Source organism: Sus scrofa, chromosome 6 (assembly GCF_000003025.6).
Source record: "Sus scrofa isolate TJ Tabasco breed Duroc chromosome 6, Sscrofa11.1, whole genome shotgun sequence".
Lineage (NCBI taxonomy): Eukaryota > Metazoa > Chordata > Mammalia > Artiodactyla > Suidae > Sus > Sus scrofa.
The window spans coordinates 105986814-106012688 of NC_010448.4; the positions used below are offsets into that span (position 1 = coordinate 105986814).

Genomic DNA, 25875 nt, shown 5'->3' on the forward strand with positions numbered 1-25875 from the left:
GCGGGATCCGAGCCGAGTCTGCAACCTACACCACAGCTCACGGCAACGCCGGATCGTTAACCCACTGAGCAAGGGCAGGGATCGAACCCGCAACCTCATGGTTCCTAGTCGGATTCGTTAACCACTGCGCCACGACGGGAACTCCATCCGTCTACTTTCTCATCCTCTTTGCTCCCATTGCCTCCACGCATGGTCCAATCCCTTCCCTTTCCCCTGCCATGCACAATGGTTTCTGGATCCGGCACCTCCCCACACCCTGCCCAGGCTGGAGAAGAAGTCCGTCTCCCTTTCCCTCTCACACATGCACATTCACACACACGCGCCCCTTTTGAAATCATTTCCGGCTGTTGCAGTGACTATTAAAGAGGAAAGAGACAAGGGATAAAAGGTTTTTCCTCTGCCTCTTGCTCCCAACTCCATTTTTATGCTGTGAGCTGGTTGAGAAAGACAGTACTGAAATTAACAGACCAAAAGCAATGGTAACATGAATCAGAGTCTCCCAAAACACGTGTGAAGCTCCACACTTCCTCTTGTCCATTTCATGGTCCCCAGCACAGGACATCATTTAGTGAGAGCAGGCTGTCAAGTTATAAGTAACAGCTTTCAGCTCTACCTAGCAAAGAAAACATGGGTTGCCCTTCTGTCCACACAGTCTGCTATATATCACATTACATACTACATTTTTTTTCTTTCCTTTTTTCTTTTTAGGGCCGCACACATGGCACATGGAGGTTCCCAGGCGAGTCAAATTGGAGCTGCAGCCAGCGGCCTACACCGCAGCCACAGCAACGCCAGATCTGAGCCGTGTCTGCGACCTACACCACAGCTCACGACAACGCTGGATCCTTAACCCACTGCACGAGGCCAGGGATCGAACCCTCAACCTCATGGTTCCTAGTCGGATTTGTTTCCCCTGCACCAGATGGGAACTCCCACGTACTACACTTTTAGAAGTGAGAGCCATAGAATGCTGGGGACCAGAGGGAACCTTCAGCATCATCTAACTCAATAATAACTCGCTCTATCCATGCCTCATGTTTCTATCAGAGTGGGCAGCTTTGGCCCCTAGAGAGAAATCTTCCACTGTTCAGACCCCTATAGCAGGAGAAAATTCTACACGTCTCACTACTAAGACTTTCCTGTTTTGAAGCCAGGCTCTTACCAGCAGAAGTTTCTTGGCCATGAAGCCTCAGTCAATCTCGTGATTGACAAGAAAGGACCAAGTTGTGAGGTTGGAAGGGGCTCTTCCCAAGATTGAGAGTTTGCGCTCTGCCTCCAGAATCCTGGAAGGAGGTGCACACCCACCAGCTGCTGTGCTGCAACAGTGGGTCCAAATGCTTCCATGGTCCCTGGTGTTCTCAGAATATGCTGTCCAAGTACATACATATGTGGCTACCAAATCATTTCTGTGACGTGTGTGTTATAATATGGGATTCAGGGATTTGGGGCCCAGGCTGCAGCCATTCTTTTGGCCAGAATCTACCTATGAATGAGGTTTAGGCACTATTTAAGCTGACATTCTTCTCCAAAATAGATACATTCTATTTGCCTGACATGTTCTATGCTATTACAAGCATGCAGACTGGTGGGGGGGGGTCTTGCCATAGATCACTCTACTTGATTTGAGCTTTTCCAAAAAGATGTTTTGAGACTTAGTCTACAAGACTAATTGCTCCTGAGGTCTGGCTTCAGGTTAATCCACCACCGGTCCACGCTGTTCCCACCTGAGTCACTCCACTCACAGCCACGAACTGCCTTCCACCTTTAGTCCCAAAGGAACACTCTGAACATTATATGTGAAGAATTCCAGGAGTTCCCATTGTGGCTCAGCAGTTAAGAAACTGACTAGTGGCATTCCCATCATGGCTCAGTGGTTAATGTGACTGGTATCCATGAGGACAAAGGTTCGATCCCTGGCCTTGCTTAATGGGTTAAGGTTCCAGCATTGCTGTGAGCTGTGGTGTAGGTCGCAGATGCAGCTCAGATCCTGCGTTGCCGTGGCTGTGGCATAGGCTGGCAGCTACGGCTCAGGTTCAACTCCTAGCCTGGGAACCTCCATGTGTCAAGGGTGTGGCCCTAAAAAGACAAAAAAGAACTTGACTAGAATCCATGAGGATGCAGGTTCAATCCCTGGCCTCACTCAGTGGATTAAGGATCCAGTGTTGCTATGGCTATGGTGTAGGCTGGCAGCTGCAGCCCTGATTTGACCCCCCCAGCTCAGAAACTTCTATGTGCCACAGATGCAGCTGTAATTTTTTTTAATTGTTAAATAAACTTTGTGTCTTTGTAAAAAAACAAAACAAACCAAGCAAACAAAGAAAAAAACCCCGAAAATCTTAGTAGTGAGAAGTGTTTCTTTGCTGTAGAACTTCCTGCTATAGGGGTCAGAATAGCAGAAGATTTCTCTCTAGTGGCCAAAGCCACCCACTCTGATAGAAACATAAAGCATGGCCCAGAGTGAGTTGCCACTGAATTAGATGATGCTGGTGGGGTAAGGAGTCCTTGTTTAGGGGAAGCATCTCCTGCTGCAGATGTTTTTCCAGACCTTCCCCACAAAACAACAAGCTGGTCCTCTCAGGAGGTAACCACAGCTTCTGTGCCAAGGACTTGCTTCTTAGAGCAGACGCAGCTTTCAGGTTTTTGGTCGTGGAAGCATGTCTAATGTGTTGCATGGAAATAGGATCAGGAACAGTGAATGCTGAGAAAGGGGGGATTTGAGCAGCATCAAGTTAACAAGCCTCAAGTGAGCTCCTCCTAAAGAAGAATTGTTTTTAAGAATCTCTCTCCCCAAAAAAGGCAGTGAAATGCATGGGTCATTTTCAGTAAGATTAAATTACTATTTCTCTCTAAAGCAGTGAACAATCTAAAACTTAACCAGACAAGCACCACCAAGTGTTTACAATTGTAGGTTCTTGTAAATGTATATGGAGGGTCCCTCACTCTCTCTTCCTGACTCTGACTTGTTATAAGCATGATATCTGAATGTACAAGGATTCCTCTGGGTTCTCATAGTGTGAGTGTGTATCGTGGCCTCAGAATGCATATATGTTCACGCAGAGATAAACACACACATGCCTAGAAGTCAACGTTCCAATACACATTAGAAGGTTATCATTCATCTAACGGCGTTGAAGAAAGATTTACAAGATTTACGCCCTCAGCACTATGAGGAGGCAGCTCAGCGAGTTGATTTCATTGTAGTAAAGACAGCCAGCCAGCCTGCAGGGGAGATGCTGCAACTCACACTGCTCTGCACAACAGCTGCTTCTTATTCTGAAGAAGGGTGTGCACAGCTTTTTAAACAGTGCCTTTTCATTCCAGAACAAATGACATGCCTCGTTTTTTTTTTTTTTACATTTCTCTGCTGCTCTTGGGTAAAGAAAACTTCTGTGTGACTTTGCGAGTCTAACACTCAATTTCTGTTTCCTTAAAAGAAACTGGAAAGCTGGACAGCCAGATAACTGGGGTCACGGCCACGGGCCAGGAGAAGACTGTGCCGGGCTGATTTATGCTGGGCAGTGGAATGATTTCCAGTGCGAGGACATCAATAACTTCATTTGCGAGAAAAACAGGGAGACAGGTGAGTAGGGGGGTCGGAAGAGCTGCAGAGATCCCATCTTGTTAAAGGACAAGAGGTGGTGAGTGTAAGGGCTTTGGGTGCAGGCTCTGCAATTGGGTTCTGTCACATATTAGCTGGGCACACTGTTAACCTCAGGAGAATTAATAACATTATCCTCTTGCACAGGTTGTTGTGAGGACTTAAGTAAGTTAATAAATGTGCCTACTACATAGGAAGTATGACGACTTAGGGAGGTAGGTCATTACCTTATAATATTGCCAGTCAGTTGTGCTTTTAACATATGGCACCAATGTTAAGTCTTTTTCATAGAGTTCCATACACAGATCATTCAGATGGCCAAGCATTTAATTCCACAGGTATTTATTGAGCATTTACTATGGGCCAGATGCTGTGCCAGGTGGTGGAGGGATATAGTCTCTCCCCCTTGTAAGTTTCTAAGCCAAAGAGGCATTTGGAGATTTTTTTCATTTCAAAAGAAATGTAAAGCTTCATTAAATACTTGATCCTCTTTGGAAGTTAGTACTTTAGTTTTTCTTCATCAGAACTGGATTAAAAGTTTGTGGTGGAGAACTCCCGCTATGCTGTAGTGGTTAAGTATCTGACTGCAATGGCTCAGGTTGCTGCAGAGGTGCGGGTTCAACCCCAACCTGGCACAGTGGGTTAAAGGATCTGGGATTGCTGCAGCTGTGGCAGAGGTCTCAGATTCAGTCCCTGGCCTGGGAACTTCCATCTGCCACAGCTGCAGCCATAAAACTAAAAAAAAAAAAAAAAAGTTTATGGTGGGAGAAAGGGGAAATGGAAGTGAATGGTAATATGTATGGTTTCTTTTGGTAATATGTACGGGTGATGAATATGTTATAAAATATGACTAGATAGTTCTAAACTATACAACTTTGTGAGCATTATGTAATCCTGTCTCATAGTCTTTAGTTTAAAAGTTGGTGGGAAGGGCAGGTGGTATCTTTGTGCCTCCCTCTGCTGTATTCCAGAGCACCAGTATCTCTGGTGCCCCAGTTTTCTGAAGCTGCCACCTTGCAGGCACCCTTTGATCTCCTGTTCTAGTGGCCAGTGAGCTTGCATTCCCAGGTCGGGTCCCATTAGACTATAATAAACAGATAACTCTTGGCCAGCTGCCACCCCAGGGGACTGTGAAGACAGTGGACTGATCACACCCCAAGTCTTTCTGTGAAAGAGGCCTATCTACTTGTCCTGGAGCTCTGGCAAGAGGGGTAGCCTTTTGGTTTGGCTTATCTAGGGACCTACTGAGGTGCCCTCCAAGGATGGAGGCTGGTGGATGCTATCTCTGCAACTTCTCTGTGCCTCATGACAGGGCACCAGGAGCTCCCAGGATGGAGCTTGTACGCTTGTCTGGCATCCTGATTTTTGCAAAAACTGCATGGGAGACATCTCTAGGTCACCCAGATCTGGTGGCCAGTGGAACATATGCTTTCAGTCCCACAAGCATATATATATTTGCATACTTTCAAAACTGCTGCCTGAAGGTCTGACTTCTAATCAGCCAGACTCTAATTGCTGACTGAGATCCTCTTCTTTGGGATATGGACAGATCTTGGCCCAGTCAAATGTTGGGAGCCACTAAAGATAATAAAATAGGCTGCTTGTACAATAACCATGGTTTGAGAGACAAGAGCTAGGGCAAGGCTGAAAGATAAGTTCCATTCCTACAAGATGCTACTCCCTCAAGACTGGGAAAGATGGCTGTTTTATCTAGTGCATAGAATACAACACTAGAGAGCCAAGCAAAATGAAGAAGGGTAAATATGTTCCTAGTAAAAGAACAAAATAAAACATCATAAAAAAGTCCTTAATGAAACAGATATAAGTGATACATCTGATAAAGAGTTCAAAATAATAGTCTTAAAAATGCTTACTGAACTCAGGAGAAGATTAGATGAACACAGAACTTCAATAAAGAGATAGTACCAAATAGAAGTCACAGAGCTGAAGACTACAACAACTGAACTGGAAAATATACTAGTAGGGTTCAATAGCAGACCAGATAAAGCAGAAGAAAGGATCTAGGAGCTCAGAAGCAGGGCAGTGGAACTCACCCAATTGAGAGGCAAAAAGAATAACAAATGAAACAAAGTGAAGGTAGTTTAAGGTATTTATGAGACAACATGATGTGGGCCAACATTCACATTATAGGGGCCCCAGAAAGAGGAGAGGGAGATTAAAGGTGTAGAAACTTCTTTAAAAAATAATGGCTGAAAACTTCCCTAACATGGATAAGGAAACAGACATCCAAATCCAGGAAACAGTTCTGAATAAGAGGAACCCTAAGAGACTCACACCAAAACACATTATAATTAAAATGTCAAAAGTTAAAGGCAAGGAGAGAATCTTAAAAGCAGCAAGAAAAAAATAACTTGTTACTTACAAGGGAACCTCCATTGACTATCAGCTGATTTTTCAGTAGAAACTTGGGAAGCCAAAAGGAAATGGTAGGGCTTTATACAAAGTGATCAAAGAAAAAAACTTCCAATTAAGAATACTCTACCTGGCAAAGCTGCCCTTCAGAATTGAAAGAGAGAGAAAGTTTTCCAGATAAGCAAAACCTAAAGGAGTTCACCACCATGAGACCAGCCTTAAAAGAAATGTTAGACTTCTTTACACTGAAAAGAATGGTGCCACTTAGGAACAGGAAAACATATGAAAGTATGAATCTCACTGGAAAAGGTAAATATAAAGTTAAGAATAACCTAAGGTAAAGGTAGTGGATTAATCACCTATAAAGCTAGTATGAAGGTAAAAAGACAAATTAGTAAAAATAACTATATAATAATTTGTTAAGGAATACACAAGATTAAAAGATATAAATTGTGATGTCAAAAACATAAAATGGTGTGGGGGCAGAGAGTAAAAACTGTTTTAGAATTCATTCAAACTTAAGTTGTTATTAACTTAAAATAGATTGTTATAAATGTAAACTGTTGTATGTAAGCCTCATGATAACCACAATGCAAAAACCTGTAGTAGATACACAAAAGGTAAATAGAAAGGAATCTAATTATATATACCACTATAAAAAAAGTCATCAAATCACAAAGGAAGAGAGCAAGAGAAGGAGGAATAGAGGGACTATAATAGGAGACAAAGAAGGTCATTATATAATGATAAAGGAGTCAGTCCAACAAAAGGATAATATTTATGCACCCAACATAGGAGCACCTAAGTAAAAACAACAACAACAACAAATATCACTAGATCTAAAGGGAGAAATAGACAGCAGTACAGTAATAGTAGGGAACTTTAGTACTCCACTTTTCATCAGACCAAAAAATCAATAAGAAAACATTGGCCTTAAATGGCACTTTAAACCAGATATGCAAAAAACAGCTATATAACAGCTATATAAAGAACATCCCATCCAAAAACAACAGAATACAAATTCTTCTCAAGTGCACATGGAACATTCTCCAAACTATATCATGTTAGGCCACAAAACAAGTCTCAATAAACTTAAGAAGATTGATTTCTAGTTTCAGACCATGTGGTTGGAAAAGATGCTAGATATGATTTCAATCACAAGAAGAAAACTGGAAATATGAGATTAAATAACATGCTACTATACAACCAGTGGGTCAAGGAAGAAATTTTAAAATGTGGTGAGACAAAAATAATAATGAGATAGGAATTCTCCTGTGGTGCAGTGGGTTAAGGATCTGGCATTGCCACTGAATTTCTTGGGTCGCTGCTGTGGCACAGGTTTTACCCCTGGGCCCAGTAACTTCCACATGCCACAGGCACAGCCAAAAAAAATTTTGTGAGACAAATGAAAATAAAAATGCAACATACCAAAGCTTACAGGATGTAACAAAGCAGTTCTAGGAGTGAGGTTCATAGCAATAAATCCTACATCAAGAAATAAAAAAGATCTCAAACAACCCCTCAAGGAACTAGAAAAAAACAAATGAGACCCAAAGTTAGTAGAAGGAAGGAAATAAATATAAGAGTGGAAATAAATAAAATAGAGACTAAAAATACAATAGAAAAGATTAATGATAGAGCTGGTATTTGAAAAGATAAAACAAAAATTGACAAACTTTTAGCTAGACTTACCAAGAAAAAAGATGGACTCAAATAAATGAAATAAAAAATGAAAGAGGAGACATTATAACTGGTATTACAGAAATACAAACTGTCACAGGAGACTACAATGAATAATTATACACCAACAAATTAGACTAGAAGAAATAAATTTCTTAGAAACATACAATCTACTAAGACTGAATCATGAAGAAATTTTAAAAATCTGAACAGACCAATTACTAGTAAAGAGATTGAATAAGTAATCAAGAACCTCCCAATAAGTCTAGGACCAGATGGCTTCACCAGTGAATTCTACCAAACATTTAAAGAAGAATTAATACCAATCATTCTCAAAGTCTTCCAAAAAATAGAAGAGGAGGAAACATTTCCAAACTAATTTTATGAGGCCAGCATTACCTTCATACCAAAGCCAGACAATGACACTCTAGGAAAAGAAAATTATAGGCCAATATCCCTGATGAACTATAGATGTAAAAATCCTAAACAAAATATTGGCAAACTGAATTCAACAATACAGTAAAAAGGATCATATGCCATGATCAAGTGAGATTTATCCCAAGGATAGTTTAACATACACAGATCAATCAATGTGATACACTATATTAACAGAATGAAAGAAAAAAAATCATATGGTCAACTCAGTAGATGCAGAAAAAGCATCTGTAAAAATTCAATGTCCATCTGTGATTAAAAAAAAAAAAAAGACCTTTCAGCAAAATAGATTCCCTGTAGAGGGAATCTCTCAATAAAGGGAATTTGACAAGACCACAATTAACATCATACTCCGTGATACAAAGCTGAATACTTCTCCTCTGAGATCAGGTACAAGACAGAGATGCCCACTCTCACTGCTTTTCTTAACATAGTATTAGAAATCCTAGCCAGAGCAGTTAGGCAAGAAAAAGAAATAAAAATCATCCGAATCAGAAAGGAAGAAGTAAAACTGTCACAATTTGCAGGTAACATATTTTATATAGAGAAAACCTTAATGACTCCACCAACTGTTAGAATAAATGAATTCAAAAAAATTGCAGGATACAAAACTCAATATGCAGAAATATGTTGTGTTTCTATACGCTGTAACAAACTATCAGAAAGAGAAATTAGGAAAACAATATCATTTACAACTGTTGCATCAAAAAGGATAAAATACTTAGGTATAAATTTAATCAATGAGGTGAAAGGCCTCTACACTGAAAACTATAAGACACTTATGAAAGAAATTGAAGATGACACAAATAAATGGAAAGATATTCTGTGCTCATGGATTGGAAGAATATTGTGAAAATGTCCATACTACCAAAACAATCTATAGATTCAATGCAATCCCTATAAAAACTTCAATGGTATTTTTCATGTAAATAAAACAAATAATCCTAAAATTTGTATGGAACCACAGAAGACCCCAAATAGCCAAAGTAATCTTGACAAAGAGCAAAGCCAGACACACTCCCTGATTTCAAACTATATTACAAAGCTACAGTAATAAGAAAAATGTGTGGTAGTGGCATAAAAACAGATAGACGGAACATGAAATGGAACAGATAGCCCAGAAATAAACCCATGCATATGTGGTCAATTAATTTCTGACAAAAGACCCAAGAATATACAATGGGGAAGGACAGTTTCTCAATAAATGCTGTTGAGAAAACTGGACCACTCTCACATCATACACAAAAATAAACTCAAAATGGATGAAAGACTCAAATGTAAGACCTGAAATTATAAAATTCCTGGATGAAAACATAGGCAATTATCTCCTTGACACTGACCTTGGCAATGTTTTTTTGGATCTAACAACAAAAGTAAGAAATAAACAAGTGAGACTATATCAAACTATAAATCTGCAAAGCAAAGGAAACCATCAGCAAAACAAAAAGGCAACTTACTAAATGGGAAAAAAATACTTGCAAATTGTAGACCTGATAAGGGGCTAATAAAACATAAAAAAACTCACACAACTCAATAGCAAAACACCAAACAGTCCAAATGAAAAATGGGCAGATCTGAACAGACATTTTTTCCAAAGAAAACATACAGATGGCCAACAGGTACATGAAAATGTGCTTGACATCACTAATCATCAGGGAAATGCAAATCAAAGTCAAATGATATTTCACTTCTCACCTGTTAAAATGGTCACTATAAAAAAGACAAGAGGAGTTCCCGTTGTGAAGCAGCAGAAACGAATCTGACTAGGAACCATGAGGTTGCAGGTTTGATCCCTGGCCTTTCTCAGTGAGTTAAGGATCCAGCCATGAGCTGTGGTGTAGGTCGAAGACATAGATCTGGCATTGCTGTGGCTGTGATGCAGGGCTGCAGCTGTAGCTCTGATTAGACCCCTAGCCTAGGAATTTCCATATGCTGTGGGTGTGGCCCTAAAAAGCAAAAAAAAAAAAAAAAAAAGACAAGAAATAACAAGTGTTTGCAAGGAGAAAAGGGGAGAAATGTAGAGAAAAGGGGAACCCTTATGTACTTACGTATTTTCAACAACCTCTCTTGTAAGAGGTCACCAACACTCATCAGAAATGTTCCCCTTGGTAAATTGGTGTGGCCACTATGGAAAACAGTATGAAGGTTCCTAGAGATATTAAAAATAAAGTACCATAGGATCCAGGAATTCCCCTTTAAGTATTTTTCTAAAGAAACAAAAACACTAACTTGAAAAGAAATATGATCCCCACATTCAATGAGCATTATTTACAATAGCCAAGATATGGAAGTAATCTAAGAGTCCATTGGTGGATGAACGGGTAAAGAAAATGCCCATATATATATATACATACAATGGAACATTATTATTCAGCCATTAGAAAGAATGAAGTATTGCCGTTTGTGACAACATGGATTAACCCCGAGGATGTTATGCCAAGTGAAATAAGTCAGAGAAAGACAAATACCATATGATTGCACTTATATGGAACCTTAAAAAAAGGAACTTACAGATACAGAAAATAGGTGGCTGCCAGAGGCAGGGATTGGTGGGGTATACAAAATGGGTAAAGGAACTGAAAAGGTGTAAGTTTCCAGTTATAAAATAAATAAGGCATGGTGATGTGATGTAATGTACTATACAGCATGGTGACTATAGTTAATAATGCATAGAAGTTCTTATTCAGACTAAATAAAAGATAGAATTCATTTTGAAGGATCCTATAATGAGAAATCCTTGTCCCAACTCAAATCCCAAATTGCCAAAGGTAGCTGACAAATGACAAATCTAGGTCATTTGTCACTCTCTACTGTAATATCTTGTTTAGATATTTGTGTTCTTTTCCTGAAACTGACCAGACTGGGCGTTCCTTATGAAATCCGGAGACCCCTAGCACTTAGACCAGTGCTGGACACACTAAAGGTATTCCATACATGACTGTTGAACAGATAAATGCATAATTTGTGCCCCATTTACTACCAAAAATAGTTTGAGCAAAGTCTATTGGAGGTTTTTGTTTATCTTCAACTTTGTTTTAAAAATTCGAGGCATTCCTGCTGTGGCTCAGTGAATTAAAAACCCAGCGTAGTGTCCATGAGGATTCAGGTTCATCCCCAGCCTTGCTCAGTGGGTTAAGGATACGGTGTTGGCTTGAGCTGTGGCATAGAATCACAGACGTAGTTTGGATCTGGCATTGCTGTGGCAGTGGCTGGCAGCTGCAGCTCCAATTTGACCTCTAGATGGGGAATTTCCATATGCTCCTGGTGTGGCCCTAAAAAGAAAAAGTAAAATTAAAAACTTAAAAAAAATTTTTGAGATAAAATTGACATATAACATCATATTAGTTTCAAGTGTACATGATTCCAAATTTGTATGTATTGTAAAATGCTCACTACAGTAAACCAATGTCCATTGAAATGTTTAAGTATTAAACATTTTTAATATTTACTCTTTTAGCACTTTTAAATATACAACAGGGTTTGAAATGGGACTAAGATTCCTCAGAATAGGCTCCTTCAAAATGAAATTTACCTTTTATTTAGTCTGAATAAAAACTTCCAGGCATTTCTTTTTGTTCGTTTTTACTATTCATAAGTGTTTTTTATTACTTAATGAATTTTATAACATTTATAGGCATACAACAATCATCACAACCTAATTTCACAGCATGTCCATCCCATCCAGGCATTTCTTTGAAAAAATAATTATTGAATGATTTTTTGGAATGTTTCCTATAAAAACATTTTCCCTTTTTTAAAATTGTATGTTAACATTATTCTTTAAGAAAAAACTAACACCCACCCTTTTTTCCTCTCTTCTAGTACTAGCATCTGCATTATAATGGACCATGATATAATAATAGGAGCAAATTTTCGGACAGTTCTCAAAGGCAAAGGATACTTCTTTCTGATTGCATCAACTTCTCACCAGATTGAAAAAAGCACTGAAAACCAATTACTGAAAAAATTGACAGCCAGTGTTCTTTACAATCCACCATTACTCAAGGACTTTGGGACAAAAATGTCCCCCAGTAATGATATATTGATTTTCAGTATGCAAATGGACTGAATGGCATAGATTTTCCTCAGCTAGTAACCGTACTGTTATGCAAATCGTATCTTCCAGAGTATGGAACACTCCAATCAGAGAAAGCTTATCATTGGTTATTGAGCTTTAGGAAGAACCGGAAACATACTGTGTAAACAGTACCTTACATTTCTAAAATCCCAAATGTAGGAAAAATATGCAGACATACAGATATATAAGCCAACTCTTAGTAACAATAAGAAATACACTTAAAGAGCTTTTAAAAACTTTGTATTTTTGTACAAAATATTTGCCTTTTTACAATTGTTTTCCTTTTTATCCTTTTTTTTTTTTTTTGTCATTTTACCAATATAGTACATGAAACCAAAGAAAACAATAATGGTACTAATAACTCATAGGGTTATTTGTCAGATTTAATTCTACCCAGTGGCAGAGAATTTGTTTTCAGCTGTGGTTTTAAAAAATTATTAAATATATGTGTGTATATATATATATATTTTTTAATGTATCATTTCCTCAGAGGAGTCAATCACTTGAAATATCTAGAAATGTCCTTGCAGATTTTGCCTGTGTAGGTCAAGCCTGAGCATACATGTGTCAGTCAAGTGGGCTCTGTATTCAGTGAATCCATCAGCAACCAACATTCTTGCTGTGTGTCTGCCAGACTCAGAGGAAGTGGTCAACTCAGGATGTGCTTTTATTTCATTTTGGTGGAGTCAGGGGTGGTGGAGAGGCATCTGTTGGAAAAGGCAGAGCACCTGAATCTGGCTATCTAGAAGGCCCTGATGTTTGAATATACTTGGTATCAGACCCATCAGAGCTGACACTGAATGTCAGCCCTGCTATGGGTCATCACATTGGCCAAAGGCAGAGATGCTAAAAAGATGGGGACAGCTATATGCTACCTAGAAAGTTTGTGTTTCCTTAAGTCAGATTCAAAAAATACTAATAATAATAATTCCAAAGCACATGCATGATGAAAAGCAAGAATAAACTTTTGGCCACTATGTTGAACTCTTGCAAAGAACCTTTCCTCTGAGCCCATCTTCCTTCAACTCCTTGACTTTGCCATTGAAAAGTCAAACATGAAATGTGCTGAAAATAGGCTTAGATGTAACTGATGCTCAAAGGTAAGATTTCCATCAACAGATACCCTCTCCTCCCTTCCCAAGGAGCTCCCCAGGCAGTGCTGCTACCTATCCCACATACGATGGTAAAAGAATAAAGACAGAGTTTGACTTTCATACCTGCAGCCGTGTGGACTGTGTTGTCTTGCCCTGGGTCACCATTCATGCCGTTTCTGCAGCCCACGAATGGCCACCCCCTCAGCACCTTTAGGTCCTACTGTCCTGTCCAGGTGCACCTACTGTGGTCTGGGCCTTGTGACACAAGGCCAGCACTAGGCTCTGGTACCTCTTCAGCTCAAGACCTTCCATAGACTATACTCTATCCTTTTTTGCATCCTCTTCCAGTTTTTTAGGTGGGTCAGTTAAGATTCACGTTCAGGAGCAGCTTGAAATTAAATGTCTGATGCCAGCTGAAGTGCTTCTTGCCCAGCCCTAATAATAGTTTACCCAGCACTTCTTACTTGTCAGGCTTCAGTCAGATCTCATGTCATCCTCCCAGCAACCCTAAGAAGCATTTTATAGACGGGGATGGGGGCACTGAGGGACATGACATCATTTCCTGGGTCACGTCATTACCAAGGAGTGAGGCAGGATTCAGACTCAAACTTTGAAAAGGTTCTAATTTTCTTTAGGAAGCAGGTTCCATCTTAATAACCCACAGATGAGGAGTTCCTGCTGTGGTGCCGCGGGTTAAGGATCCAGCGTTGCTGCAGCTGTGACAGGTCGAAGCTGCGGCTCAGATTCACTTCCTGGCCTAGGAACTGTCATATACCATGGGTGCAACCAAAAGTAAATAAATAAATAAATAAATAACAAATTAAAATCTCATTATGAGATGCTTAATATACTCCTCTGTATCTTTAGCTATTTATATCACAGGTTTCTATTCACCTCCTCACAAGTGATGCTCTTCTGGGAAGAGAGACTGGGGAAGTCTAATGTCATGAATTCTTCAGGCACCTGAGTAGCTATGAGAAGATGGAAATGGTTTTGCTTTTTAAAACCCTTTTGAAAAAATGAATGCATGACCAGAAAGAAAACTCCCTTTCTTTTCCCCTTCTGTGATCAATGTTCAAACTCTTTCCATATCTTTCCAGTTTCAGCAGTTAGAGTTTAAACTAAAGCAGACAACAAATAGTAATACCCGCTCCCATTGAAAAACCAGATGTTTAAGGAAGTAGAAAGCTACATAAATCATGTGCATCTATAAATCAGGTAACAATACTAAGCATGTGTATTTTGCCTCAGATGTCAAAACTGATCCCTTTTGTGTGTGTGTGTGTGTGTGTTTTTAGGGCCACATCTGTGGCATATGGAGGTTCCCAGGCTAGGGGTCTAATTGGAGCTGCAGCTGCTGGCCTACACCACAGTCACAGCAATGCGGGATCCAAGCCACATCCACGAACTACACCACAGCTCACGGCAATACCAGATCCTTAACCCACTAAGCGAGACCAGGGATCGAACCTGTGTCCTCATGGATGCTAGTTAGATTCGTTTCCACTGAGCCACGATGGGAATTCCAAAGCCGATCTCTTATTGAAAAAGTATATTAACTCATTTATGGCTCAAAGAAGTCTAATAATAACAAGAGTAGTAGTAATAATAACAATAATAAAAGTGGAGTTCCCTAGTGGCCTAGTGGTTGAGGATCTAGCACTGTCACTTCTGCGGCTCAGGTTTGATCCCTGGCCCACGAACTTCCACGTGCTACGGGTGAGGCCAACAACAACAACAATAATAATAAAAGTGTAAATGTATTTAGCACTTTCATATACATTATCTCTTCTAATCTTGGTGTGAAACCTTTTTCTCTACTTAAGAAATGCAGAAACTGAGGCTAATTTGAAGACTTGCCCCTTGCCCACATCACTGTCATGCAAATCTAACCAGGTTCCTTGTTTTTATGTCCCCAAATCTAACTCCATCCTAACCCTTAGCCCCAGTTTAAGATTTTTGGAGTTGCCCGTAGGACCTACATGCAGGGGAGATGAGGCCCTGGTGACCAGGTTCCCAGCCACACCTGCAGCCTTTCCTCCAGCTGCAACTCTGCCCTCGTTCGGCATGTGCCAGAACACCCTTACAAGCCATCTGCAGTTTCCTCCAGGCTTTTTCTTACCCCTATATCCTACCTGGATTTCCCTTCCCTATCTTTTGTACCTTGAAAGTACCACCTTTGGAGATCCCATTGTGGCGCAGTAGAAACGAATCTGACTGGCATCCATGAAGATGCAGGTTCAATCCCTGGCCTCACTCAGTGGGTTAAGGATCCAGCATTGCTGTGAGCTGTGGTGTAGGCCACAGATGCGGCTCGGATCCCATGTTGCTGTGGCAGTGGTGTGGGCCTGCAGCTACAGCTCCAGTTAGACCCCTAGCCTGGGAACCTCCATATGCCTCAGGTGCAGCCCTAAAAAGACAAAATAAAAAAAAGAAAGTACCACCTTTAAGATTCAGCTCAAGCATCATTTCTAGCCTGAATCCTTTCCCAACAAAGGCACCCCAAAGAAAGAACTAATTCTTCTTGCTGTGCTGAATGCTACACACAAGTGCTCTAGGTAATACAGAAGAAAACCCTTTCACTGCGTTGATGATCTACAGATTAGCTGAGAGGCCTAAACATTACTGAACTAAGAAGAGAAAGGTGGGAGTTCCTGTAGTGGCTCAGAGGTAACAAACCCAACTAGTATCCGTGAGGACGTGGGTTCGATCCCTGGCCTTGCTCAGGGGGTTAAGGATCAGGCGTTGCCATGAGCTGTGGTATAGGTTGCAGATGTAGCTTGGATCTGTCATTCCTGTGGCTGTGGTGTGGGCCAGTGGCTGAGCTCCCATTAGACCCCTAGCCTGGGAACCTCCCTATGCCACAGGTGTGGCAAAAAAAAAAAAAAAAAAAGGAGGAGGAGAAAGGTGAATGTGGCCAGTCAGCCATGAAATATTAAAAGAACTGTTGAATGGGAGAAGCCAAGCAGGAGAAATGAAGGAATTTATGTGGATAATAGTTATTCTACATCCACTATATTGGGTATATGTGTAATATACATATTATGGGCGGAAGATTGATTGAAGAGAATCAGCTGGCAAAACAGATTCATGCTATTTATCAAAATACGGTCCTGAGTCAAGGAAAAGTTTTAGAAACCTTTTCTAAATGGCATTGTAATGAAGTATCTCTTTCCTTACAGTTATATTCAATGGTTCTAGAAGTACAGGTGAACTTTTGCCATCTTTCAAAGGTTTCAAAGAAGGCATTTCTTTGCATGGTAGCTTTATTTTCCTGGAAAGAATCCCTTAATGGCATGACGACACGCTTCTTTTATAAATCACAAAGCAGATGTTAAAGAGATTTTGCTCCATCCATTCATCCTTTTTCCTCTCTTCCTAGATATCCTTGTTCAAATAAGTACGTAGCCTGCCCGGGTTACACCAGGTGGGCAAAAGTCCAAAGAAAAGCAGGCTTAAGCAGGGGTGCTTTAATTCTCCAGAAGCAGAGCTCCTGGTTTTCCAATTTCTCAATGAATGAGTCTACGAATGAACTGTTTCAGTCCCGCCCTGCCTGCCACAGCCAGGATGATGTCTCAGCCTTTAGTCTTCCCCCAAGGACTGAGGGGCCTCGAGTTTGTAAAACAGGGATCACCTATGCAACCTGGGCAGGAGGCAGCTGCCAGTGAGGACACGCCTGCCAACTGTTGGTCCATACAGGTCATTAAAGGGGCTTGACCAAAGGGTCTCACTCTAATCCTTTTGGCCAGGGGTGGAGAATTGTCCTTTGGCCAGTCTTCCAATCTTTGGTGCCAGACTTTGCTGTATTCTTTAATCATCACTCATTGCCATGACCCACTAAATCATGCCTGCAAGCTGCAAGGAATTTATAAGATTCTTAAAATCAGTTCCTAGGCCTGAGAGCAAAGGAGCTAGGCCAGGCCTGACAAAACCCAGCACAAAGCAGTGGCTCCACAACAGCCCCCATAATAGCATCTCTTATGGGTTACGAACTCGGCATATACTATCTCCAACCCCTAGGGAAGGAAACTGAAGATTAGACAGGTTAAATAATTCTCCAAGTACTGCAATTTGAACCCATGCCACCTAGCTTCCACCCCACCATGCTGTCACCTGTGCTCCAAGAGTATCCTGAGAGTCTGGGCTTTCTGCGTTGTATTTTGGTTTTTTGCCACAAGAAATCAGTCAAGCCACCAAGTCTCTCTATATAGAGACAGGGAAATAATGGAGGACTCCCGATTTGTGCACTTGAGATAAAAGTTCTAGACCTAGAGTTCCCGCTATGGTGCAATAGGTTAAGAATTTGACTGTAGTAGCTCTGGACACTGCAGAGGTGTGGGTTCAATTCCTGGCCCAGCGCAGTCAGTTAAAGAATCCAGCATTGGTTATACAGATTCAATCCCTGACCTGGGAACTTGCAAATGTCACAGGTGTGGCCATTACAAAAAAAAAAAAAATACTGGACCAATCCCTTCATTATCAGTGAGCAAAGAAGCAGAAGTCCATCTGGTGCCCATGCTGTGGCTGGCCAAAGAGGTCCAGTTTGGAGAAACTACCCTAGATTCCAGAGTAACTGGACCTTTCACAGAGTTGTCTGATATAATTAGTGTCCAATGAAAGGAGATGAGCTTTGGAGCCAAATAAACCCAGGTTTGAATCCTGCCCTCCATTTTCTGGTTTTGAGACCTATTCAAACAAGCAGCAAATAGCTCCCTCCCTTGTCTTTCTCTCCCACCAGGCCCTCTGCTCCTGGACAAAACCAGCACTGGTCCAGAACTGATTCAGAACTGGCATTGCTCAGCCTGTTATCATTAGGGAGACTTTCCATCGATAATTGAAAGGAAGTCACTCCTAGTGCCTTCTTCCAAAATACCAGACAGGAGTTAACAAGGAGAAAAATTTTAATTGCGATACTGCTTCTCTTTTAGTCCAGTAAATACTGAAAGCATTTGTACCTCTTTCTGTGTTATCCCTTCCACTGGGTCTCAGAGTAGAGGCTCCTATCCTTTTGCACTAATTACAGATTTGGCTGCTGAAATAAAAACCCAAAATGAGAGCAGCCTAAATATGATGGAGGCTTCTTACCCTCCACCTAACTATGTGAACATAAGCTGCCCAGGGAGCCACCATTCTGTCTTCCCACTCTGCCATCCTGAAGCCATCACCCTCATCTGCAAGGTCCAGGAGGGCTCAACACTACACCCACATTCCAGGAAGCAGGCTTGAGGGAGAGGTGGGAAAAGAAGTGAATCCCTGTAAGGGCAGAAATTGTATAATCCTTTCCACTTACATCTCTTTGTCCAGAACTTCATCACATAGCTTTACTTCAGCAAGGGAGGCTGGGGAATATAGCCTTTAGCTGTGAAATACAGTCACCTGCTAAGCTAAACATTCTGACAAAAGGAGGAGTGGGGATGAGTAGGAGGGGTGTAAATAGGAGTTGTATTTCCAAAGCCCCCCACGGCAGTTCCCCTCCTGTACAACAAAGAGTTGACCCTTGAACAACATGGGTTGGAACTGTATGTATCCATTTATTTGCAGATTTTTTCAATAAATGCAGACCACAGTACCACACAATCCACAGTTTGTTGAATCCATTGATATGACAGCATGGATACAGAGGAACCAAATGGTATATATGGAGAGAGGACTACAAGTTATGTGCAGAGGGTTGGTATCCATCACCCCAAGTTGTTCCAGGGTCAACCGTATTTTCTACTTCACCCTCCCATGGAGACTGGTGGATTGAAGTAATGGTTCCAATCTTTGTACCTCCCTGAATCTACCCATTTGCCATTCTCTTGTCTCTCTGGGAGGAGGGTACCTTCCAGGCCCCTTGACTTGGGCTCAGCCATGTGACTTGCTTTGGCCAATACTGGTGGATATCATGTGACTGAAGACTTGGTAAATTCTTGGGTAATTGTGTTTTCCCTCTTGCACATCTGCCATCACCTTAACGAGGGCTTCTCCTAAGGAGCTGCTGCCCCTGAGGTCTGGGCTCTAGAGTGAACACACATGGAACAAAGCTGTCCCAGCCAAGACAGACCTGCAACAAGAAGCAGAGCCAGCTCCACCTTCAGCACCTGCAGCAGAGCCACATGGACAATCCACAAACCAGTGAGAATAAATATGTACTGTGATATACATTCCACTGTGATTTGGGGGTTGTTTATTACACAGCATTACAGGAATAAGAGCTAACTGATACAAGGCTTTAGGCTCTAACTCAACAGCTCTCCATGTGGTTATTTTCTATTTGTCCCTCCAGCTCCTTCCTCCACCATTCTCTGGGCTTAGGAAGGTAGAGGCTTCCCAAAGTTGATTTGGACAATGAGAAGCACTGGTGGGACAGAGTGACATGGGGTGTTGGTTTCCATGGCTTCCTCCCTGAAGGTCACCGGGGACAGGCTACATCCCTCTATCAAAGGCCCACCTCTGTCAGACAATCCAGCTCTCCCTCTGCCTTCAGGAGTGGCAACCTCCTCTTGGCCCTAGAGGTGGTTCACAGCTGCCACTAACACCAAGATTCCGCACATCTTTTATTGTTTTCCCTAAACCTGTCTGCACATTTGTCAGTTATTACCCCCTCTTCAATTCCGCAGCTGAGGGTGCCATCATTCTCTTATTGGATCCTGAATGACACCCCCTCCCCACCTGTACTCATATGATCCCTGGCCTCTCTCCTGCCACTTGGTGTGTCCCCCCTCCCTTCATGGGTCCAAACATGACTCCCCTTTCAAGGCACGCTCTCTCTTTAAAGACACAACCTCGAACATCTCTGGGCCCCAATGGGCTCTCCCTTCCCTTAATGCCCCCAAGACCCATAAAGGGACCACATCATCAATACTGTTTCATACAAAGCATAGAAGTCTGTAAACTGTGCTGCAGGGAGCTCAGGGATCCTGAAAAGATGCATAGGGTTGGAAGGAGGGTATCTGCCAAGCAACTGTAGCAACATCTAGATGGCTGCATATTGATTTCACATGAGGTTCCATTTGAGGTTCATTGTTTTTTTAAAAAAAAGTTTGAAAACACCAATCTTTAGCTTTTTATGTGCATACATCATACGTACCCAAAATGAATAAAATGAATTTAGATATCTCCAAAATCAAAGAATTTGTGATCTCCCTTTGTTTCAGGGGCAGATGAATGATGGACAGATGGAAAGATGGATGCATGGATGGATGGATGGATGGATGCTTGGACACATAGAACAGCTCTGGCCCCCATCCTGAGCAGTTCCTTCACAGGTTCTACCTCCCCCTTCATGATCTATACAAATATTGTGTTTTTGCTCCATACAAATCCCACCAGAAGCATCTCTCCTGGAACTTCAACCAAACTCCAAAAAGCCAACTAAAAGGGAACTGAAGGTCAGAGGGATATGGGGGAGGCTTGCTAAACTCAGCTGCAGGAGGGCATCCCCAGGTCCCACTTACTGACACCTGAGAAGAAACAGCAAAAGAGGAAAAGCACAGAAGCCTGATGCTCTGGGAAATAACCGCTCAAACAGACAAAAAACAAGAGAGTCCCCAGTGGACTTGCTGACACATTCTTAAAAATCTATAATTCCACACCCAAAAAAGATTTCCGCTCCAACCTTCCACTACGATGTTCATAGATAGGAAAATTAATAAAATATTCATTTTTCTCTTGCTTAATCGGCATGTACAATGGTCATATGTTCTATAGATACACTGCTTTTGATGATAATAGTAACTTGTTCCTAAATAACTAATTGCTATGCCTCCATTTGCACAATACTATTTTAAAATAAGCTCCTTTTACTCCAAAGGTATAGTTTGGGGTCCACTTGATAAGAGAGTCCAGATTTCAGGTCCTATAAGATGCCACTTAATTGACACTCTACAAAGAAATAATCATTTTATACCAGTATTGCAGCAATTTCAACCCTACATCTACAGCTTCACTGGGTGAAGTATACCAAGAGGCCTGAATCAACAGGCACAAGGAACAATGACCAGCACCTTCATATAGACCCTAGTGCTTCTCCGAGAGATAAAAAAAAAAAAAAAAAATTAAGGGATGGATGGATGTAAAGAAGGAAGGATGGAAGGAAGAAAGGAAGGGAGGGAGGGAGTGAAAGAAGGAGAAGGGGACAAGGGAGAGAGGGAGGGAGAGAAGGAGAAAGGAAGGAAGAAAAGAAAGAAGGAAGGAGAGAGAGAAATATAGATACATAGATAATAGATGCATAGAATGGAAGAGAGAGAGCTTGAGAATCAGCCAAGAGAAAGCTGTTACCTTTTTTTTTTTTTTTTTTTTTAACCCATAATCCATTGGAGAGTTCTTTCAGTGGAAAAAACCTTAAAGTCCACTAAAGCCATCTGCCCACCCCAGCCCTGGGCTTTGGCTGAGAGCAGCTTTGGAGCCACCAGCACCACTGCACACACTCCTCCAGGGGTGTGAACAATCATCTGCTCAAAATCACCTGCTCTCACTTTTTGGCTCCATGGCTATGGTGTTTGGAAATTACAGAGCCCCAGAATTACCTTTTCCTGTTTCCGTTTTTCATCACAGGTGACAGAATCATAAGCACTGCATTTTCCCCATCTTTTCTGCAGCAAGAACTGGCAGCTTGGTGAACTGACCCTGGCACTTAGGGCTGCTGCTTCACTCCTCGCCTGGGGACAGTTTTCCTCCCTCTGCAACTCAGCTCGCTAACACATACCCTGGAACAACGGGCACCTCGTGAGGCCAGAGCGGGGGAGGGCAGGACCCAGCATGTTATCCAAATACAGGTTGGAACTGACCCTCCCCAGGAACAGACCTGCCAGGGGCAGGCTGGTCCCAGCAATAGGAGACCCTATGGGAAGGTGCCAGGCACCAATGAAAAGTAGGCAAGGCTGATCTTCTGTCTGAACACTTGCATGAAGTATGGATTCTCATTCTTTCTACTCCAGTCCCATTGCTCTTTTTGAGAAATAATCTCCTACTGTTAGAAATTATATATGAAAGCACCACTTCTCATAAGAAAATAAACCAATCCCCATGATTAGCACTTGAAGGATAACATTCTAAGCTTCACCCTAAACTTCACCTTCCTGGGCCCTCTTGGACACCTACCATCATCACAGCTGGGAGGGGATTGCTGCTCCCTCAACACGCACACCCAAGCACAGACAAAGCCTTTCAGTCTCAAGGTTAGAAGCTCTGATGAAGGTTTACAGTCAAGGCTAGAGCACAATAAAAGATAGTCACAGAGACCATCCCGTTGCTAGACAAAGCGTGGAGGACAACCTTGGCCATGGAGAATTCCAGGGCATAGAGGCCTCACCTGGATTCCTCCCTGCCCAGCTCCAGGTTGCCACCTGAAATCGCCTTGAAATCACTCTACCCAGGAGCACCGTTTAGGCATTCAGCCCCATGAGGTGCCTTTCTCCTCCCTACAGACTCACACGTCCACCCCGAGAGACACCTGACTCAGGTTATTACAGGAAGACAGATCTCAGCCTTGAGGCAAGATCTAGCCTCTCAGGGTGTCTACACCAGAATATGCAAATCTCAATAATAAAGCCCAATACATGCACCCTAATATTCACTGCTGTACCATTTACAATAGCCAAGACATGGAAGCAACCTAAATATCCATCAACAGAGGACTGGATAAAGATGTGGTCCATATATACAATGGAATAGTACTCAGCCATTAAAAAGAGTGAAATAATGCCTTTTGCAGCAACATGGATGGACCTAGAGAGTATCATACTAAATGAAGAAGATCAGAGAGAGAAAGACAAGTATCATGTGAGATCACTTATATGTGGAATCTAATTGGAAAATAATACAAATGAACTTGTTTACAAAGCAGAAACAGACTCATTGATCTCGAAATCAAACTCATGGTTACCAAAGGGGAAACATAAAGAGATGGGATAAATCAGGAGTTTGGGATTAACATATGGGATTAACATATACACATTACTTTACGTAAAACAGCACATGAAAAACAAGGGCCTACTGTATAGCATAGGGAGGTCTATGCAAGATTCTATAATAACCTATGTGGAAAAAGAAATACATGATTCATTTTGTTGTATACCTGAAACTAATACAACATTGTAAATCAACTATACCCGCAATAAAATTTAATTTAAAAAATAAATAAAAATACGGAGTTCCTGTCATGGCACAGTGGTTAACGAATCTGACTAGGAACCATGAGATTGCAGGTTCGATCCCTGGCCTTGCTCAGTGGGTTAAGGATCCGGCATTGCCATGAGCTGTGGTGTAGGTTGCAGACTCAGCTTGGATCCCAGTTTTAATGTGCTACGCTTTTTACATTTGATGAACCAGTAGTGCTATGTTAATTGAAGTCCACAGTTTACGTGACCATATCCATCTTATAGCTTCATACAAAATACTGTCACTACCCTAAAAATACCCTGAGCTCCACCTATTCATCCTTCTCCCCCTTCCCTGGTAACATCCTCCTCCCCCGCCCAGTAACACTGATGCTTTTACTGTCTCCATAGTTTTGTCTTTTCCAGAGTATCATGTAGTTGGAATAAAATAGTAGGTTTTTTTTTTTTTTTTTTTTTTTGCCTTTTTAGGGTCGTACCCATGGCATATAGAAGTTCTCAGGCTAGGGGTTGAATCAGAGCTACAGTGCCAGCCTACACCACAGCCACAGGAACATAGGATCCAAGCTACATGTGCAACCTACACCACAGCTCATGGCAATACCAGATCCTTAACCCACTGAATGAGGCAAGGGATTGAACCCACATCCTAATGGATACTTGTCGGGTTATTAATCCACTAAGCCATCACAGGAACTCCCTGTAACCTTTTCTTATCGTCTTCTTTCACTTGGTGATATGCATTTAAGATTTTTCTGAGTCTTTTCACAGCTTAAATAGCTCATTTCTTTTTAGTGCTGAATAATATTCCATGGTTTGGCTGTACCAAAATTTGTTCACTCACCTATGGAAGGATATCTTGGTTGCCTCCAAGCTTTAGCAATAAATAAAGCTGCTATAAACATCTGTGTTCAGGGTTTTGAGTGGACATAAGTTTTCAGTTCCTTTGGATAAATACCAAGGAGTGTGATTGCTGGATCATATGGTAAGAGTATGTTTAGTTTTGTAAGAAATCTCCAAAGCTTCTCCAAAGTGGCTGTAACATTTTGCATTCTCACCAGCAATGTATAGTGGTTAATCTTTGGTAATTTTTACTGAACTATTTGGCCCACTTATAAGTAATGTAATTCCCATGTATTTGGATTTAAGTCAAGCATCTTGTGTTTTATGTCTGTCTTAAACATACCGTTTCTCATATCCCTTGGCTTCTTCTGGATCAAATATTGTTTTGCCCCTTTCGCTAGTTTTTGTCTTGCTATTTAGACATTATTTTGACATTATATTAGTGGTTATATTAACTTGGAAAATACCATATTCTCTTTGACTTTTAAAAATTCAATTCATTTAAACTATTTTTTGAAAGATCACCCATTTCTCCCATCCCACCTCCCACCTCTTGCAATCACCAACATGTTCTATTTCTGTGCTCCGTTTTTGTTTTTTTGTTTTTTTCAAGATTCTGCATATAAGAGAGATCATACAGTATTTGTCTTGTTCTGTCTGCTTTATTTCACTTAGTATAATGCTCTCAAAGTCCATCCATGTTGTCACACATAGCAAGATTTCATTTTTTAAGGCTGAATAACAATCCATTGTATGTATACGTGTGTGTGTGTATCACAATTTCTTTATCCATTCATCCATTGATAAATACTAAGGCTGTTTTTATATCTTGGTTATTGTAAATAATGCTACAATAAACATGGTGATGCCTATAGCTTTTTGAATTAGTGTTTTTGCTTTCCTCAGATAAATACCCAGAAATGGAATTGATCACATAGAATAGACAGTTCTATTTTTAATTTGAGGAACCTCCATATTGTTTTCCATAGTGGTTGCACCAATTAACATTCCCACAGCCAATGAATAAGGGTTCCTTTTTCTTCACATGCTCACCAACACTCGTTATTTCTTGTCATTTTGCTAACAGTCATTTTGCCAGGTGTGAGGTGACATCTCACTGTGGTTTTGATTTGCCTTTTCCTGATGATTGGCGATGTTGAACATCTTTTCATGTACTTGGCCATTTGTACTTTTTTTTTTTTTAGAAAAGTGTTCATTCAAATCCTCTGCCTATTTTTTTAATCAGTTTTGTTATTGAGTTGTATGAATTCTTTACATATTTTAGATATTAGTCCCTTATCAGATCTATGATTTGCAATCATCTTCGATTCAGTAGGTTGCCTTTTCATTTTGGCGATAGTTTCCTCTGCTGTGCAGAAGTTTTTAGTTTCATGTAGTCCCACTTGTTTATCTTTGCTTGTTCCTTTTGATGTCAGATTCAAAAACTCATTGCCAAGACCTAGGTCAAGGAGCTTAATGCCTATGTTTTCTTCCAGGAGTTTTATGATTTCAGGTCTTAACAGTCAAACCTTCAATTTTAGAACACATAACTCTTATACTTTTTTCTTCACTACTAACTAGATTCAGTATTCTTTTTTCTTTTTCATTTTTTGGCCACACCTATGATACATGGAAATTCCTGGGCCAGGGATTGAACTTATGCCACAGCAGCAA

At 41.1% G+C, this 25875-nt stretch overlaps 1 protein-coding gene and 1 long non-coding RNA gene across 4 annotated transcripts in view; one reads left to right on the forward strand and one right to left on the reverse strand.

Moving 5' to 3' along the window:
* COLEC12 (collectin subfamily member 12) overlaps positions 1 to 13384 on the forward strand; it is a 192041-nt gene extending 178657 nt beyond the window's left edge. The window contains exons 9-11 of one of the 2 annotated variants that reach the window (XM_021096155.1): positions 3435 to 3580; positions 3746 to 3813; positions 11909 to 13384. In XM_021096155.1, coding sequence (XP_020951814.1) covers positions 3435 to 3580; positions 3746 to 3792 — 193 coding nt within the window. In that variant the 3' untranslated portion in view covers positions 3793 to 3813; positions 11909 to 13384. The remainder of the gene's footprint in view (positions 1 to 3434; positions 3581 to 3745; positions 3814 to 11908) is intronic. The other variant, XM_021096156.1, reaches the window with a different exon arrangement.
* The window catches only part of LOC110261178, a 58388-nt gene that overhangs the window by 4655 nt on the left and 27858 nt on the right, over positions 1 to 25875 (reverse strand). The window lies entirely within an intron of this gene.